The sequence below is a fragment of the Poromitra crassiceps genome, assembly GCF_964638095.1.
Source record: "Poromitra crassiceps genome assembly, chromosome: 11".
Classification (NCBI taxonomy): domain Eukaryota; kingdom Metazoa; phylum Chordata; class Actinopteri; order Beryciformes; family Melamphaidae; genus Poromitra; species Poromitra crassiceps.
In genome coordinates, this window is record NC_139643.1 from 20,254,181 (window position 1) to 20,272,145 (window position 17,965).

A 17,965-nucleotide genomic window follows, 5' to 3' on the forward strand; every position below is an offset into this window, starting at 1 on the left:
TTTTTTTCTTTTCTTTTTTTAGTTTAAATCAGGATTCTGAGATTAAATTTAGAATTCTGAGATTAAAGTCAGAATTCTGAATACCAAGTCAACAGACTGTTACATGTGAAATCACTGATGTGTCCCTTCATGCAAATGTTTTTAAATGACCTGGCTTGTTCTTTTTGCTGTAATTTGGAATTCTGTGCTTTCCGTCTGTAATTATGTGTTTTTGATGCTGCTGCCTGTCTTGGCCAGGACGACTCCCTTGAAAAAGCGATTCTTAATCTCCATGGGACTTTCCTGGTCAAATAAAATAAAATAAATGATACTACCGATGTTGGAATTTGAATGTCTGGGGTCTCGAGATTTTTGTGACGTCAAAGTGGGGTCACAAGCCAAAAAAAGGTTGGGAACCCCTGCTTTAAGGGTTTCTACATTCAAGTAGCCTATGTAGGTATAGGCCTACTTTCCGGAGCCGATGAGTAAACTGACTCTCCTAATAGGAACCCTCCACATCTATAGAGCGATTATAAGCACTGCGATTGGTTTTGTCAGGACGGTTTGACTCGTCTGCGATAAAACGTGGAAACCAAATGTGTTCGGGACCAGAAGGAACAGCAAAAACGTGTTGTGGAAGTCTCACTTATGAAATGGTTGGAAAACATTCTTATTTAAATACCATTCCAAGCACATCTCATCAGTAAATCATTAACACAAAAAACAATGACCAAGCTTGGGTTTCATCGTAACATTGCTTCTGAATATTCACCCACAATTGCATTGTTTATGATTCAAAGGTCCTACATATTTTCCAATTCAAAATGCAAGAGTTTATTTTTGTTACAAACTTTTATTTCTTGACTGATTTAGAACATGTTGGATGGTGTTCAGTGAAAGCTGATATAGATAGTGGCTGGGCAATATGACTCAATTAGACAATATCACTGCATAGCTGAAGATTATTCTCCATGACAAGTATGTTGTCATATTGAGCTTCGCCCCCATACTTTTGTAGTTGTTTTTAGTTTGTTGGACCTAGAAATGATCAAATTATTTTTCCAGACCTGTGCAGTTCAGCTACAAAACTACAAGAGTATGAAAAAAAGGCTCAATATGACAAAGTCCAACTGCTCCACCACAAAAATCTAGTTCCCTCTAGTGGTTTGGTCTGTAACTGCAGCAGAATTCAGAGGGAATTTCAAATACATACGGTACATTCAAAACATGCCCATTTCCATTACAAAAGCCGAGTAACAATGTAACATATTTTTGGTCCTTTTTTTCCTCAAAGATGTCTGCCCTATGAGCCATTGACAGATGAACATACTATCACAGCACAGCATGCCATATCACAGGTCAAGGGAACGTCTCTTACTCAGAACCATGTGTGAGGAAAGTGTGTGCATGACTTATGTGAACCTTTACCGGCGATACTCATCACAGCGGGAAACTTCTTCGTCGGTCTTCATCATCCTTCACGTGTAGAAAAAGGATCAGTGTGGATTTGCACAGTGATGCGTTCAAAACAATAGTAATGATTTATTGTAACCTCTGCCTTTCATAAACAATACAATTTTAATGATTTGTGCATGAGCATATTATTTTGAGCACATCTGTAGGAGTGGGAACAAAATGCACATGCCAAATATTGTCCATTTTATTCTGTGGAATATGAAACTTTCAACGCTCGATATGTCTGGACTCCTCTGAATTGAAACGGAAGCTTATCATTCCAAAGTCACAGTCTGTTGTGAGAAAACATAAATTCAAGATGGATAACTGACCGACACACTGACCTCTTCTGGCTGGATCAGTCCCAGTGGGAATGTGAATGAACAACACCTGTTGAGGCACAATCTAGCCAATAAGAATTAGTTACAGCCAAATGCCTTTCTTGCCTGACCAAAGTTTGGGCTTTTCACCTATTTCACTATTTCTGTGTTGACCGATTGCAATGGCTGGTGCAATGCAAATAGAACAATTGGAACAACAAACAAACAAAACAGGCAAAAGCAAGGGTAGGAAATGACCAGCCACTAGCCAAATGCTAGGAAATGTGTCTGGTAACTGGACAGTTTGTCTACTCTATACTTTCCAGGTAACCGATCATCATTCTGCAACCGTATTTAAAAAAAACTAAAAAAAATCTAAGAACGTCATCCTGATGTCGGCCGTCAGTGGAACATTATGGCCCCTCCCCTCCTCTCAGCCTCTCGTTGAACTACCAAGTGCGTTTGAAAAGCTGACACTGTTCTTTGCCTCTCAACACAAATCAGGGATGTGATGAGGGGCTGGGGGGAAAAAATAAAAAATAAAACAGTAATCTCCCATTCACAATCAATGGGTGTCCCAAAATAAAACTGAAATCCCAATTAAAAAAAATGAAATCACACCCCCGACATGAACATCCACCTGAACTCAGACTCGACTTTTCATTCCTCCCTCCTCTTGTTTTTGTACCCTTTCCTCTGTCTGTCTGTCTGTCTCTCTCTCTCCAAGTCCCTCCCTTCCTCGCTCACTCTTTCATCAGTTTCTCCCCCTGCTCCCCGGATCTCACTCGTACTCGGCGATCAGCACCATCATGCCGACGCCGAACAGCATGGCCAGAATCTCCATCAGCGATTGGCCGAAGCTGGAGCGCCCCACCAGCAGCTCAGGAAGCACGGTCACCGTGGCGATGTAAACAAATCCGCCGGCTGTGAACGGCAGGATCCAGGCGGTCGCCGCGGCGCCCACGCCTTCGGCCAATAGGGAGCAGGCTGTGCCGGCCAGAGCTCCCACGGCGGTCAGCAGCTGTAAACACATGGCCTGATGCAAAACAGGAAGAGGAAGAGCAGTTATTGGGGATCAGAATAATAATAATAATAAAAATAACAATAATAACAATAACAATAATAATAATAATAATAAAAGGAAAAATCTCCAGATGTTAATTTATTGATTTAAAGATTTTGGGTGGTGTTCTTGATATCCACCATGTGTCTCTTTTTAAGAATGGGCATGCATGTGGGTTAAATGTAAACAACTGGAAGTAGTGAGGTCTCCAGACCATATTTCAAGAAGAAGGCCACTCATGCATAATCCGATCATCCCCTGACGACAGTCAAGTTCTAGCATAACGTGGTCAGTCAAAAGTCCTAGTATGACGTCTGCTATGACGTCAAACATGACGTCAGTTAATCCTCATATATATAGCAAGGGTTCTACGTCACCTCTCTCTCTCTGGCCGATCATAGCAGCAGCTAGTTCACGGCAGTCCATCTCCCTTGAAGCCGTCCTCCGAAGCATTGTTTTGCCCCACCCACCTCCCCAGTCCGCCACCAACGAGTCTTGACTCCTGATCCCCCACGGGGGGGGGGGATCTCCTAGCCTATGCAGGTGCCCTCCTCTTGCCTCAAGAGCAGCGCCACTGGCCAATGGAGTCAAGCGCCAAAGTATTTGCCATGCATGCCGATTGCTAAATAAAGTTTGTTAAATCCTACCAACTGGCCTCTCATGATTGAACTGGAATACGACATATGAAAATAAAACTAACTCTACTCCCATTCACATCTTTTGGTGAAACTATGCAATTTTCCAGCCTTCCTTTCCAACTCTGCCATGACTAAAAATCAATGAATTTAAACATTTTGTGTCAATATCAATTTTTGTAAAGAAAACAGAACTCCCGCACACTGTCTCCACTTGCAAAAAAGGCTTATTAACAGAAAGAATAACGTTTCGGTCCTTCATCAGATTCTTCATAGAAGAAGTCAACTCGTCTTACAACAACAGTGGAAAATTACTGGAAAGTTGCGGCGCAAGTTGCTATTCCTGTCTGTAAACAGTGGAGCACGGACGCGGAAAAGAAAGTGACGGTGGCAGGAGAGGCGCTCTGTACAGGAAGACTCTGCAGGCTCCCAGATTGTGTTAACATGAACTCTTAGAAAGACCATATACCTTCCTCTTGGTGCAGCCGGACTGAACAAGGATGGCGAAGTCTCCGATCTCGTGCGGCACCTCGTGTAGCAGGATGGTGACGGTGGTGACGGCGCCCACTGTTGGACTGACCAGGAACGACGCTCCGATAGCCAGGCCGTCGGTGAAATTGTGCGTGAAGTCAGCTGCCAGGTTCAAATACCCCGACACCTTGATGTCTGCGTTTAGTGAGAGGACGGGACGGGGAGGACAGAGAGGAGTTATGCGTTCTGCAACGATTGGCTTTTGAAGGCCGATACCAACATTGTAGGATATTTTATGCCAACATCTAGTAGCTTTCAATTTCACCATTTCTATGACAGAAATAAGAGCGTTTTTTTCAGTATTTCTGCCCAGATTTGTATTCTTTTCAGGGAGGAAAAGCCTCTGATAGAGCATTTAGACCAGGGGTGGGTAAAATAAATTCCTGAGGGCCATACTGACTTATATCGAGTAAGCAAAGGGCCACACATTGGAGATTATACCTGCCAACACTCCTGATTTTCCCTATTTTTAACCCTCTCTCCCGTTGTGATTGGCAATTTCTTGTTAATCTCCTGATATAATAGTGATACAAATCCAATGGCTGTAGCAGATGAGATTTATTAACATAATTCTGCTCTTCTGAGTTTTTGGGGGTCGTTTTGTTTTTCTTTGAATCCGGCCCTGGGTCGCATTTTGTCCATGTGTGCTCTAGACTCGAGAACACGCATTGGCAAAATGCGGCCCCAGGGCCCAGGGCCCACATGAGATTACCTTTAGCCTTTTAGCCGTGAAGATTATTGAAAGATATTCCATATTCCAGACTGAAATGTTATAACAGAAGTGGAGTATTGGCCAGAATGACATGAACATTTGGACACTTATTCAGCGGGTATCTTGCATGTTGCGTTCAGGTGCACTGCAAAAAAACAAAAAAAAACAAAAAAACAATTGCAATTCCATCGCGGGCCACACAGGGGGCCGTATTTTGCCCATGTGTGATTTAGACCTTCATGGGACACCCCACCACACATTTGGCCTTTGAATGAACAAACATTGTTGAACAATTAAATGAATATTTGCACACACAAAAGAATGTGAGCAAACTGATTGGCCAGCTTTGACCAGAGACGATCTCTGGTTTGTTTGAGCAGGTAAAACAGCCGGCGTTTGAACAGGAAGTCGTAACACAAACGGGTCAAGTGGGCGGGGCTACACAAGGTGAATACACGCTACTGTTTTTGGAGCTTAGGGAGCCGTTGACTTATGTAGAACCAGAGGACGGCGGTAAAATCATCACCTGTGCTCTTCTCTTTCTGCGGCACCTTGTCGTCTTTGCTTTCTTTCTCCCCTTTCTTCTTCTCCTCCTCCTCCTTTTCTTCCTCTCCATCGCTCTGCTTTTCCTTGGGAGCAGCTGAGAATGAGATGAGAGTATTTTAGGTAATAATTCACAGTCAAACCCAAATGATCTTTAATTCTCTGACATCAGTTGCTGACTCTATGGACTATGACTCAATGACGTCACGTGGCCTCCATGGAGAGCTCACACAGATACACACAAGAACAAGAAGTGAACAGCTGAGAGAGTTGCGTATAGAGACACTGCAAAACACGTCATCATTCAGAAGCCACACCCAAGACGGGGGAAAATACAAGGAAGCACTGCCTGAAGACTGCAGCTGGCAAAACAAACCGCGGCTAACCGGGGCGAACGGAGGAACTAGATATTGATTTTTAGTCATGGTAGAGTTGGAAAGGAAGGCAGAAAAATCTGGAAAATTGTGTAGTTTCACCAAAAGATGTGAATGGGACCGACAGTAGAGTTAGTTTTATTTTCTTATGTCGTATTCCAGTACTTCCAGTTGTTCACATTTAACCCACATGCATGTCCATTCTTAAAAAGAGACACAGATCAGATATAAATAGTTTGGATCAGATATAAATAGTTTTGCGGGGTTTTACAGGGATTCGGACAGTTTTCTTTTTAGATAATGTCAAAAGATTATTTCAGTACACTTCCTCCAACGGAGAGGGAAAGGTACATCGAGAAAATGAACTCAGTTGGCCTGGGGCAGTGTCCCTTTTCATTGCCCAAACAACGCTGGATAAACGATCCCACACAGTGGCCTGAAGTGAAATACTATGACATGAGCTTTTAGGCATGTTTAAATGAATGAAAATAACGCTGGTGTAACGTCAGACAGATGGCATCAGACGCGCTGGCGTTCTCCTACAGTTTGTCACGTAGTTGCACACAAAGATCATATATATGGAAGATGAACACTCCAACTTACTTCCTTGACAGCTAAATTCACATTTTCACATTCAAAAATGAATGTAAGTTGTTGGAGTGTTCATCTTCCGTATATATGATCTTTGTGTGCAACACGCGACCATGCACGCGACATAGGAGAACGTCAGGATTGGGGGGGGGGGGGGGGGGAGTCTTTGTTTCCCCCCATGTCGGCGTGGTTTCTGAATGATGACGCGCTCCACAGTGTCTCTATTTGCTAGCGTACCGTGTGAGTGGGCGTGGGAATGCCCGTGGGCGTGTCCTCCCTTCAGCAGACGCACAAATTTCTCTACGACCAGGAACGCCACAATCCCACCGAGAACCCACAGGCCGACCGACATCATGTGGCCATGGTCAGCTCCTGTGGAGAGGGAGGAGAGGGAATGCTGGTTGAAAATAAGGCTGGGTATTGGCAAGGATCTCACGATACGATACGTATCACGATACTTGGGTCACGATACGATTGTATCACGATATATTGCGATGCGATACATATTGCGATATTCTACATAATTTACTCAAAATTAAATAATAGAGCTAAAGATACAACACACTGTGTACCACCCAGGTAGTGTAATAATATGTACATCACTTTATACTGATAAGTTAGTGGACAAATTTAGTCAAAACTACTGAGTGTTGAGTGTTACTGAACGCATCGATATGGGAAATATCGATACAGTATCGATTAGGGGTGGGAATCACCAGATGCAGAGGCCTGGCATGGCATGGCCTGCAAAAAAAATAAATTATAATAATAATATCACGATACTTGGCGTCCAAGTATCGATACAGTATCGGCAAATAAAATATCGCGATATATTGCCGTATCGATTATATTGCCCAGCCCTAGTTGAAAAGGCGATATGTTTGAGTTTCTGTAGGTGGCGCTCTTTCCTCTGTCTGTCCAGACATGGTGGCTATCGTTGCTCATCTAACTACCCAGATCTTCTTCTTCTTCTTCGGTTTATTCCAAACAAACAACAAAACATCCGTTCAGTCTGGACTGCTGAAACAAATACACAGCATCGAGTGAAACGACTTGATGAAAGACAAGCAAGATGATTCTTTCGTGTTTGGTAATGCGAGGGCGGCGCGCCTCTCCTGCGGTCCAATGAGTCCGTACCGTGCGAGTGGCCATGTGACTCTTCACTGGCGTGTGAGTGGCCGTGATCTTCGTCTCCATGGTGAGAGTGAGGCGCTGTGAACACAAACACAAACACAGCACAGCAGGAAACTGAGATCAACATCGAGTCGAAAAGACAAAGCAAATATCTGAAAATAGTTTGTTTGTGCATGTTTCTGTGCGTGATCAAAATCATTCTAGAGTGTAAGGCCGCAAATAACGATTGTTTTCATGATCAATTAATGTATTGTTTTTTTTTCCGATTAATCATTTTGTCTATAAAAGGTTAAAAAAATAATGACAAGTTATCACAAGTTACCAGAGCCCAAAATGACCGCAGAAAAGCTTTTCTTGATAGAGAAAAGCAGCACATTTAAGCATTTTTGAAGCCGTAATAACCAGCAAATTGTTCATCGTTTTACTTGATTAAGAGTAAGATTATCAAAACTATAATCCATTAGTTGCGACGCTCAATTAAACGATTAAACAACTAATTGTTTCAGCCCTACTGGAGTGCATGTAAATGAGTTTATTACCTATTGCCATGCATGAATCACCTCACTGCTACAAGGTGTGTCTAAACTGTCTATGTACATAAGCATGAGTTTCTGTCATCGTACTGTACATAGCTCGTAGGGATGTAACGATAACCGGTTTGAATGATAACCGTGCTAAAATTCCTTCCTTACGATAACCGTACCGTTTCAAATGTTCATTATCATTAAAACCGTGGTGCCGTGATTACAGTGCTTTGAAAAACATGGTAAATACTGTCCATCATCAACCAAAGTTGACAACAGTCTCCCAGATGCAAACGTGCAGCGTTGGAGAAATGATTTCAGCGAGTGTATCAATCCTTTTTGGGGTCTGAGTTTTCAATATATTTCAGTGAGTCTCTCGGTACTTTTTGAACATTTTCAGCAAGTTTTTGGTGAGTGTTGGTGAGTCCCTGAACAAAGTGCTGCTGTTTAGGAAAACGCTTTGCTTTGGTTCAATGTGTCCTGAAATGGAGACGATTTTCAGCCATTATAGCCGACGCCAGGAATTAATTGGGGGGGAAAAGGGTGGATTGACAGTCTTTTAATTAGGGGGGGGGCACTTTTCTCTGTAGGAGCTTTAATCTGTGGTTGTGACTGATAATAATTTTGACATGAATCTTGCCTGGGGCAGCATCAATCACTGTTAGCGCTTTCAGACAGACACGGTTCTGGTTCTGGCTCTGGCTCCGTTCTGGATTCTCAGAACCTTGGTGCTTTCTGGCGAACCAGCCCATGTTCACACCAGTTTAAGCGGAACCAAAGTGGGAGGACATTATTCGGTAGTCCTTCTTCAGTTAATTTTTATTTTTTTAAGTTTATTAATTATTTGGTCTGGCGTTCGAGTGAACCCAGCCTTGGCCCTCTCTTCTGCAAGTTCGGCATATGATTTGCTCTTTCTTGTACTGCTTTCTAGCTTTTCTTGAGATTCGGTAGATGCCCAAATCGCCAGTAAACATTTGGTTTCCTCAGGAGACCACTGCAAATTATTTTTCTCTGTGTTGTCACCGCCTTCTTCTCCTTCCTGCTCGTTTTCACAGCCTAGAATGAGACACGCCCACTGATGATGTCACGGTTCCCAAGGAAAACCAACTATTTTTTGGTTCCGCTGAGAACCAACTTTTCAGGTTCCGAACCAATTATTTTTTCGGTCTGAACGCGCCGGCCAGTTCAGATTAGGGTTCTGGAACCGGAACCGGCACGGAGCCCTGCCGGTGTGAAAGCCCTATGTGAGGGACATTAATCACAATAATGTGAGGGACAGTCTATATAAAACAGTGCAAAGCAAGTGAAATATGTTTCATTCAGGTGACAGGTAAAGGCTTTTGTCTACATTTAGCCCATTCTAAATAAATGGCAACATTTTTAGGGTTGGGCAATATGACTTCAAATCACGATCACAATTATTTCAACCTATACCTCAATTGCCATTAATGAACGCTAATTTATTTTATATACTTTTTTTACGCTGTACTCATAGTTCTCTGACAAGGTCTGTACTGTAGTGTTTGTCTGTTTTCGCTCGTGTCATCATCCCTGCTGACAGCTTGGTTTTGAATCAACGCTTGAACGCAGACTAACGTTAGTTGAACGCAGACTAACAGTTGAACGCAGACTAACGTTAGTTGGACAGGGCGGAGACGCGTGACTGAACACTACAGTATTTTTTTTTAAAGGGGACAGTTCCTGAATGCATGCATTGCCGAAAGTATTGAATTAACATGAATTAACGAATTAACTGACATGAGCAAGATTCAGTCAGTTATAGGTTCTAAAATTTGGTTTTGATACATTTTGGGTTCATTGCCCAGCCCTATAACAAATACAGCGGCTGAGACAAGAGAGAAGAGGAAACCGACCCAGAGTGCGTAAAAAGAGACTCAAATGAATCAACCATCTACCCAGAGCGTGCGGTATGAGGTGGAGGAAGGCGTCGCCCAGAAGCCCCCCGGAGGCGAAGCTGAGCAGCACCTTGAGCAGGTTCTGGTGCTGGTCGGAGTTGGACTGGACCGGGATCAGAAACAGGATGAGGAAGGGGGCGGCGCTGATCAGCAGGGTGGCTCCGATGGCCTGGAGAGAGGGAGGGAAGCAACTCAGATTTAGTGTTCATCGGTTCACGCCTCCTGGAAGCAGAGATGGTCACAGACCACGAGATCATCAGAGAATCATTCAGCTGGCAGCCATGCAAACTCATGGAGAGTGAAAAGGCTGACAGATACCAGGGCGGCAGACACAGAGGCCATTTACACCTGGCGTTAACATGCGTTTTCTGCCATCAGTTTGCAATCAGATTGTATTTTATCACTTCAGCCTGATTCCATTTACACCTGGCGTTAACATGCATTTTCTGCAATCTGATTGCAATCTGATGGCAGAAATGGTTGTCCTCTCAATCCGCATAAAGTTGCTGTATCCAGATTGAGAGGACACATTGCATTTACACTTGTGTTCAATGTGTACACTACACAATGCATCCCTGACCACCTCCGGTGGTGGTTTGGCCAATCAGATTGCAATCCTTCTTCAATGTGTTTTGGGGGTGGCATTTCAAGTGATAAAACACACACACGCACACATGTCATGGACACACGCACGCACGCGCACACACACACACACACACACACACACACACACACACACACACACACACACCTTAAGAGACTTGTGTTGGAAGACATAAGCTCTATCAATGTTGCTGTGAAAAAACAGCACGATCATTAAAACATCTTTCTCGTGAAGCCTCAAAATGCCAACACGACTCCTTTCTTGCACAGATGTTTGCTGGCGTGTTAGCAGTTTGTGACTTCCAGACAATTAAATGATAACGAGAGATATGAAAAGGTTATGGGCAACCAACACCATACATTTCACATCAATTAGGGTACAGGGAAATCAACCAACCACCAGTTAAAAAATTTTTTTGCCACAGCCCACACAGTGCGGTATAAGAGATGTGCTTTGTGGGCTGTGGCCACCTCATCCATCCACTGCCATTCTCACTTCTCCACCCATCACCTCCTTCACGGGGACCAGACCTGCATCCAGAGCTCCAGCGTGTCCCTCTTCTCTCCCGCCACCTCTCTCTTCACCCTCTCCCCTCCGTGCGTGTGTTCGTGACCGCTCTCCTCCTTGTGCACATGAACCACGTCCTCCTGATGGGCGTGTCCATGTCCGTGATCATGCGAGTGGGCGTGTCCGTGATCATCGTGGGCGTGTCCGTGATCATCGTGGGCGTGTCCGTGGTGCTCCTCTTCGGGTGGAGGGAGGTTGGCCTCAGCGCTCCACTTGCTCGCTCCATGGTGCATCTTCACCTGGGAGCCGTGAGAGTGGCCGTGGCAACCGCCTTCTCCGTGGGAGTGGCCGTGGTGACCGTGGGCGTGTCCGTGTCCATGGTCGCCATGGGAATGGCTGTGAGCTACGGCTAACTGGGAAGCTAGCAGCAGTACTGCGGATGTGACCAGTGTGAGTGCTAGCAGACGTACTGAGGCCATATTGTCCCCTGTAGCAAAGAGAAGAGTGCAGAAGAAGACGACGGGTAAAACACAAACTCACAGTTTGGCTGAAGATGCAAGCCAGGGTTTACATTAGTGCCCGACCGATACTGGATTTTTGAGGCCGATGCCGATACCGATATTAGGGAGTAAAAAAATACCGATATCGATATATCGGCCGATATATATTTTTTTTTATCCAATTTTTATCCCCCATTAGTGCTAATTTTTTATTTATTTATCCTGGTTGCTGCTCCACCCTCTGCCGATCTGGGGAGAGCCGAAAACTTCCTCCGAGACATGGGCAGTTAGCCAGCCGCTTCTTTTCACCTGACAGGGGAAGCTTCACCGGTAGGACATAGCACGTGGGAGGATCACGCTATTCCAACGAGTTCCCCTCCCTCCGAACAGGCGCCCCGAACGACCAGAGGAGGCACCACATCAGCAACCCTCAAATATCAAACACTTGACAAAGATATGAGTTGACATGAATTGAAATATGTAATGTAGGCAGGATATTTTACAGCTTATTAATAAACTCAATGCAATGAAACAGTAAACTTAACTGGGAATTTAATCATTATAAATAACTAGAAATACAAAAACACAATAGAACAAATAGTTAAGAAAAAATATCAAATATACACAACATGCTGTCTATAAAAAATCTGCAATATCGGCGCACCATATCGGCCGATACGATATATCGGTAATCGGCCAATATCGGCCGATAATATCGGCGAACCGATATATCGGTCGGGCTCTAGTTTACATGCAGTGAGGTTTGGCCATCGGGTTGCTTCAAAACGGGACTTTTCCAGGCAATTCGCCTTTTTTCACTTCCCACCCAATTCACCCACTTTGTGTCTAAAATGCAGGAAGTAACACAGGCGGCAAGCGGAATAACGAGGGCCCCAGCACTGGATCAAAAAATGGATTGGAAGTTGGAAACCCTCATTAATGTTCTGCTTGTACCTGTGTTACTTCCTGAATTTTATTTAGACACAAAATGGGTGAATTGGTTGGGAAGTGAAAAAGGCTATTTAGGACCTTTGAAGCCTCGAAGGCATTTTCACCGTCTCCATCTTGGTTATTTGGAACTAGAAGTGGCGTAAATTTAACACCGGCTGCTATTGGTCCGTGATCAGCGAGCTGCACCAATCACAGGACAGGCGACCTGTCGATCACGCCCCAAAACAGAGCCTCCTTTATTGTCCATTTGACTGGAAATGAGACGGGATGTATTGGAGAAGACTTGAAACTAGAGATTGAGACCATAAACGCATTGTTTACTGAGGCCATAAATCAAGTGAGAAGTAGGGTCATTTTCCCATTGACTTCCATACAATCAGACTTCTTTTTGCAGCCAGTGGAGTCGCCCCCTGCAGGCCTTTTCGAAAAAGAATGGAGGTTTACTGTAAGACACTTCTGCATTGGCTTTCTGAACAGAGCTACAAGCTAGCTCCTAGTTGGTAACGCATAATCATTACAAGTAAGACATGTTTTGAACGAGTCCTTTTCATGTTCCTTTTTAATTTTATTTAACTGTACTTTACTTGAGTGTTGAGCCAGTAATCTAGGGTTTACTTCACTCCATGTGTCCACTCTGGGACAGATAGGGAACTGGAGAAAGAGAATGATAGGCGAGGAAGAGAGGGGTAGAGACTACTAGAGAGGAAGAGATGGAGATAAAGTGGGAGATTGTTCATATCTCAGACGTAATAGGCTATCCTAAATTTGTTTGGTTTTATCAACATGTGCTGCTCTCTCTCTCTCTTCCTCTCTAATTATATTTTGCACTGGCCGGGCACACCAAATTTGTATGTACTTTGAGTACTTTATTAATCAGGTACTTTTTTTTTTTTACTTTACTTTTATTTGGGTAGGTTTCTCAAATGGTAATTTTCACTTTTACTTGGGTTATTTGTATGGGAGTAATTGTACTTTTACAAGTTGGATAACGTTATAGATCTGTCTTCTTCTCCTAGTAGGCTACTCTACCCACCCCTGATTCGCCTGATTAGGACTGCATACACTGGCTTTGGGTGACTATGCAACAACAAGGCTGCAGTTTCAGATCAAAGGCATTTAATTAGCTGGCGTATTATTTGAGAGTAACGTTAATGTTAGCTAACGTTACGTTAAGTTACCTGCTGATGTGTAACACTACACAGTGTTATAACTGTAACATAACGTCCCTAGGCAGCTAACCAGGCAGACAGTACTAGTTGATTACCAGGCAGACAGTACTAGTTGATTTAGCTTTGTGTCATTTGCTAGCGGCTCCTCGCTGTAGCTAATTAGATGATGTAAAGCACAGATGATCGCTTGTCTTTCGAAGGCGTCCACGTAATCTCATAGCAAGCAAAGCACGACAACAAACAATGCCCCGGTGACTGACAACTGCTTTGATGTTGATATGGAATCATGCTAGCTAGTTGTTAGCTAACCAACATGCTAATGTCTTGCTGCAGCAGGAGAGCAACATCACTTCTAGCAAAGCACACAATAAAAACAAACAAGTCGTTCTCACCGGACTGCGTCAAAAGTGACTGTCTGCTGAACCGTTGACTAAGTATGTACTATGTGCAAGGTATAAAAGTGTTTGTTTTTTAACCAACGCTGTGTAACGTTACTGCAAGGATTATTTCTCAGACGTGGCGTTCAGTCAACTGATTGAAATCTCGCGGGATCGCGTTTCATACCAAAACGTCCCTCCTTCCTCGTTCCCTCTATGTCTCTAGTTAGAATGATGATGACGTTTGTTTTTTACTTGAGTCCACTTCATTGTTGATTGAATGTGTTTATGAACTGTATGTAAGCGTATTGACTCGTGCAAACATGTTTTCAGGAATTGTGATATATGGAAAGGAGACATACGAGGGAAGTCTCAGAGAAACATCGCGAGATGTACCGTCCTGTTGAAATGAATCATCCTTCCCTGTACTAGGCAGGCAGGCAGCAGCATCCTGAAGATAAGCAGAGAAGCAGGATGTCAGATGCAACGTGTTTGTTTTCTTATCTTCCATTTAAAAGATTCTCCTGAAGAGATTATCATCAGAATTGAAACCAGATAGCTTACTTCACTCTCATTATTTCACTGAAAGCTAAAGAAAATGATTAAAATGATAGCTCATATTTACCCTTGTAATAAGTTTCTGAGACAGATTCACAATTGATTTAAAATAAATAAATAAATAAATACATAAATAAATACATACATACATACATAAATAAATAAATAAATAAATACATACATACATACATACATACATACATACATAAATAAATAAATAAATAAATAAACACATAAATAAATACATAAATAAATCATGTTTTGTGATTCTGATATCTAAACTTTAGAAGATACATTTTGGTAGAGGTGGGCTTTCGGGTCTTTGTTGATGAGGCCGATGGCAGTTGGGAAGAAGCTGTTCTTGTGGCGAGAGGTTTTGGTCTTCAAAGTGTTTGTGTCCGGGGTGGGAGGGGTCGGCCATGAGACCACTTCAGCGTCCTGGCGGTGTCAGGGTCCTGAAGGGATGGCAGGTTGCATCCGATAACCTTCTCAGCACAGATGATAATGCACAGATTTGCATATAGGTTTATGAACGTGAATTAGGCCTTAATCTTCCTTACTTCCTAGTATTACTAAATTGTAGAATGGATGTAAATATATAGTCTGGCTTGAGAGACTAACAGGAAGTGTAAACACAATCGGAAGTTACGATTATGTTTACACTTCCTGTTACTCAAAATTCATTGACCAGGTGAGTCAGACTAGTTTGAGCATGTGAGTACCGCAGGCTGGAAAACATGGATGCTAACACTTCCGGCTCACATTTAAGTGAAATTCCCATAGCCTCTAAAAACCCCATAGCCTTTTCCCCCTATGAACCAGCAGTGCAGGGACTTCTGAGCAAGCCTACAAAAATACATCATCCCTGCAGTACTGTATGGTGAACTGCATTTTGTTCTTCATAGGGAATTACAGCAGTCAGATATTGTGTGTAAATATTTTCATGAATATTGTTGAATTTGATTTAAAATCCATTGTTGTAAACTGTGTGCAAGAACAATGTTACACATTTATGTTAGAGAACATTTTTCTAGAGCTGCTTTTAGCTTTTCTTTCTGTTGATTATTTGTGTGTGGTGTGGTGACCCACATCGAGACACTAGGAGAGACATTCACCAAAGGAGGCTTGTGCCTTTAAGAGCGGGGGGTTAAGGTTACCGTACTTCCGGTTCCGGGTTAAGTAGGTTATGTCTGGTTGCTAAGCGCAGTGAATGTAAAACATTTTATGTGGAGAGAAGTAAACTACCTCGACCAACCTACGTCTGCTGTCTCACTGTTTCCTAACTCCCACATTGGTGACCCCGTGAATACGAACAATGTCTGACAACGAGGACAACAACGTCGCAGCGCCCGCACCGAACGTTGCTAACGACGCGGCTAACGTTCAGGCTAACATCTACGCGGCAACCGTCAAACTGCCCGACTTTTGGCAGCATAACCCACGGCCGTGGTTTCAACACATCGAAGCTCAATTCCAGCTGAGAGGAATAACGCAGGATGTGACCAAATACTTCCATGTTGTGTCGGCGTTGGATGCGTCGACGACGGCACGAGCGATGATGCTGTTGGAGGCTCCACCGGCTGTCGGCAAGTACGATCCACTAAAGACATTCCTTCTGAGACTTTTTGAACTGTCGGAGCTGGAGAAAGCAGACCGCCTGCTGTCACTCAACGGCCTCGGCGACGGCAAGCCGTCAGAGTTGATGGACAAAATGCTGGCTGTGCTGGGATCAGCTGATCCCTCGTTCCTTTTTACGCACGTTTTTCTGCGGCAGCTCCCGGCGCCTGTGCGCACAGCGCTGGCCAGTTCCCCCCTCTCCTCCTCCAAGGACTATCGTTCTCTGGCTGCGGAGGCCGACAGGGTGTTCCTCGCTAACCGGCAGCAGTTTGTCCATGCGCTGCTGCCCCATCAGGGCGCCTCGACCCCACCCCCACCCCTGGAGGACTATACAGACACCGCGGCTGCGGTGACGGCCCGCCGCCAACCCGACGACGGGCTCTGTTACTACCATGCAAGGTTTGGGGCCAAGGCCAAGCAGTGTCGCAAGCCATGCAGTTTCAGAGTACAGGGAAATGCCAGGGCCGGCGCTCGTTAGCGGCTATGGGTGCCGGCCGTGACTGCAAGCTGTTGTTCGTCACCGACTCCTCATCGGGCCGGAGGCTGCTGGTCGACTCGGGCGCTCAACGCAGCATCCTGCCAGCACAGGCCGTGGACACCATTGCCGGCGGACACGGCCCCCAGATGGACGCCGCTAACGGCACGCCTATACGGACATTCGGCATCAGGTATGTGGAGGTGCGTTTAGGCGGGCGGCGTTTCGGCTGGAACTTCGTCATGGCGGCGGTGTCCACGCCGCTCCTGGGCGCGGACTTCCTCTGTGCCTTCAGCCTGCTGGTTGACATTAAGAACTGTCGTCTGATCGATGCCCTCTCTTTCGCTTCGTACCCCTGTACGCTGGGGGGGGCTGGAGCGCTCTGCCTGTCAAACACGCTTGCCACCGGGGATCCGTATCAACGCCTGCTCGCCGGGTTCCCTGACCTCACCACACCCACGTTCTCGGCTGCGGTGGCTAAGCACGGCGTGGAACACTATATTACCACCGCGGGCCCCCCAGTCTATGCCCGGGCCCGGCGCCTCGACTCGGCCAAACTTGCAATCGCCAGAGGGGAGTTTTCGACCATGGAGCGCCTCGGCATTGTGCGCCGCTCAAACAGCCCGTGGGCTTCCCCCCTACACATGGTCACTAAGGCCGACGGTGGTTGGCGCCCCTGTGGCGATTTCCGTCGCCTGAATAACGCCACAACCCCCGACCGGTACCCCGTCCCACACATACAGGATTTCTCTGCCCACCTGGCGGGGGCCGTCGTCTTTTCCAAGGTGGACCTGGTGCGCGGGTACCACCAGGTGCCGGTCCATCCACAGGATGTGCCCAAGACGGCTGTCATCACACCCTTTGGACTTTTCGAGTTCCTGAGAATGCCGTTTGGCCTCAAAGGGGCGGCGCAGACGTTTCAGCGCCTGATGGACTCTGTGCTCCGAGACATGCCGTTCTTGTTTGTCTACTTGGACGACATTCTCGTAGCCAGCGCATCTGTAGAGGAGCACATGACACACCTCCGGCTGTTGTTTGAGCGACTCGGTGAACACGGCCTCATTGTCAACCCGGCCAAGTGCCAGTTCGGCCAGTCGTCCATCACCTTCCTCGGACACCATGTCGCTCCGCAGGGAGCCGTCCCCCTTCCCGCCCAGGTGGATGCCGTCACCAAGTTCTCTCGTCCCCGCACTGTACAGTCTCTACAGGAGTTCCTGGGCATGGTGAATTTCTACAACCGTTTTATTCCCCATGCCGCCCACCTCATGCGTCCCTTGTACGAGGCCCTGCGGGGCAAGGGGCCCAAGGACGTGTTGGACTGGTCCCCGGGGATGGACAAAGCCTTCGGTGCGGCTAAGACCGCGCTGGCCAACGCTGCTCTGCTAGCGCACCCGTCTCCCGCGGCCCCGGTCGCCCTCACAACAGACGCC

General features: G+C 45.5%; 1 protein-coding gene across 2 annotated transcripts; it reads right to left on the reverse strand.

Annotated features, from left to right (window-relative positions):
* Positions 1-849: 849 nt before the first annotated feature.
* On the reverse strand, positions 850-14,033 carry slc39a7 (solute carrier family 39 member 7). 2 transcript variants are annotated; one of them, XM_083646747.1, is made up of 8 exons: positions 13,901-14,033; positions 10,912-11,375; positions 9,778-9,946; positions 7,341-7,415; positions 6,441-6,575; positions 5,222-5,335; positions 3,922-4,118; positions 850-2,790 (listed from the first exon to the last, which is right to left on the reverse strand). In XM_083646747.1, exons 2-8 carry the CDS (start codon positions 11,365-11,367, stop codon positions 2,536-2,538), a joined length of 1,401 nt encoding a protein of 466 aa, XP_083502873.1. In that variant the 5' UTR covers positions 11,368-11,375; positions 13,901-14,033; the 3' UTR covers positions 850-2,535. The 2 variants fall into 2 exon arrangements, with proteins under 2 accessions (XP_083502873.1, XP_083502874.1); XM_083646748.1 differs by lacking the exon at positions 6,441-6,575.
* Positions 14,034-17,965: the final 3,932 nt, after the last annotated feature.

Coding starts and splice junctions, on each gene's coding strand:
- slc39a7 (XM_083646747.1), bottom strand. CDS start 11,367: ATGGCCTCAGTACGTCTGCTAGCACTCACACTGGTCACATCCGCAGTA. Junction 7,416..9,777: donor CCTCATACCGCACGCTCTGG/GTAGATGGTTGA, acceptor TTGTGTTCACAG/CGCCTCACTCTCACCATGGA. Junction 4,119..5,221: donor GCAGAAAGAGAAGAGCACAG/GTGATGATTTTA, acceptor CACTAAACGCAG/ACATCAAGGTGTCGGGGTAT.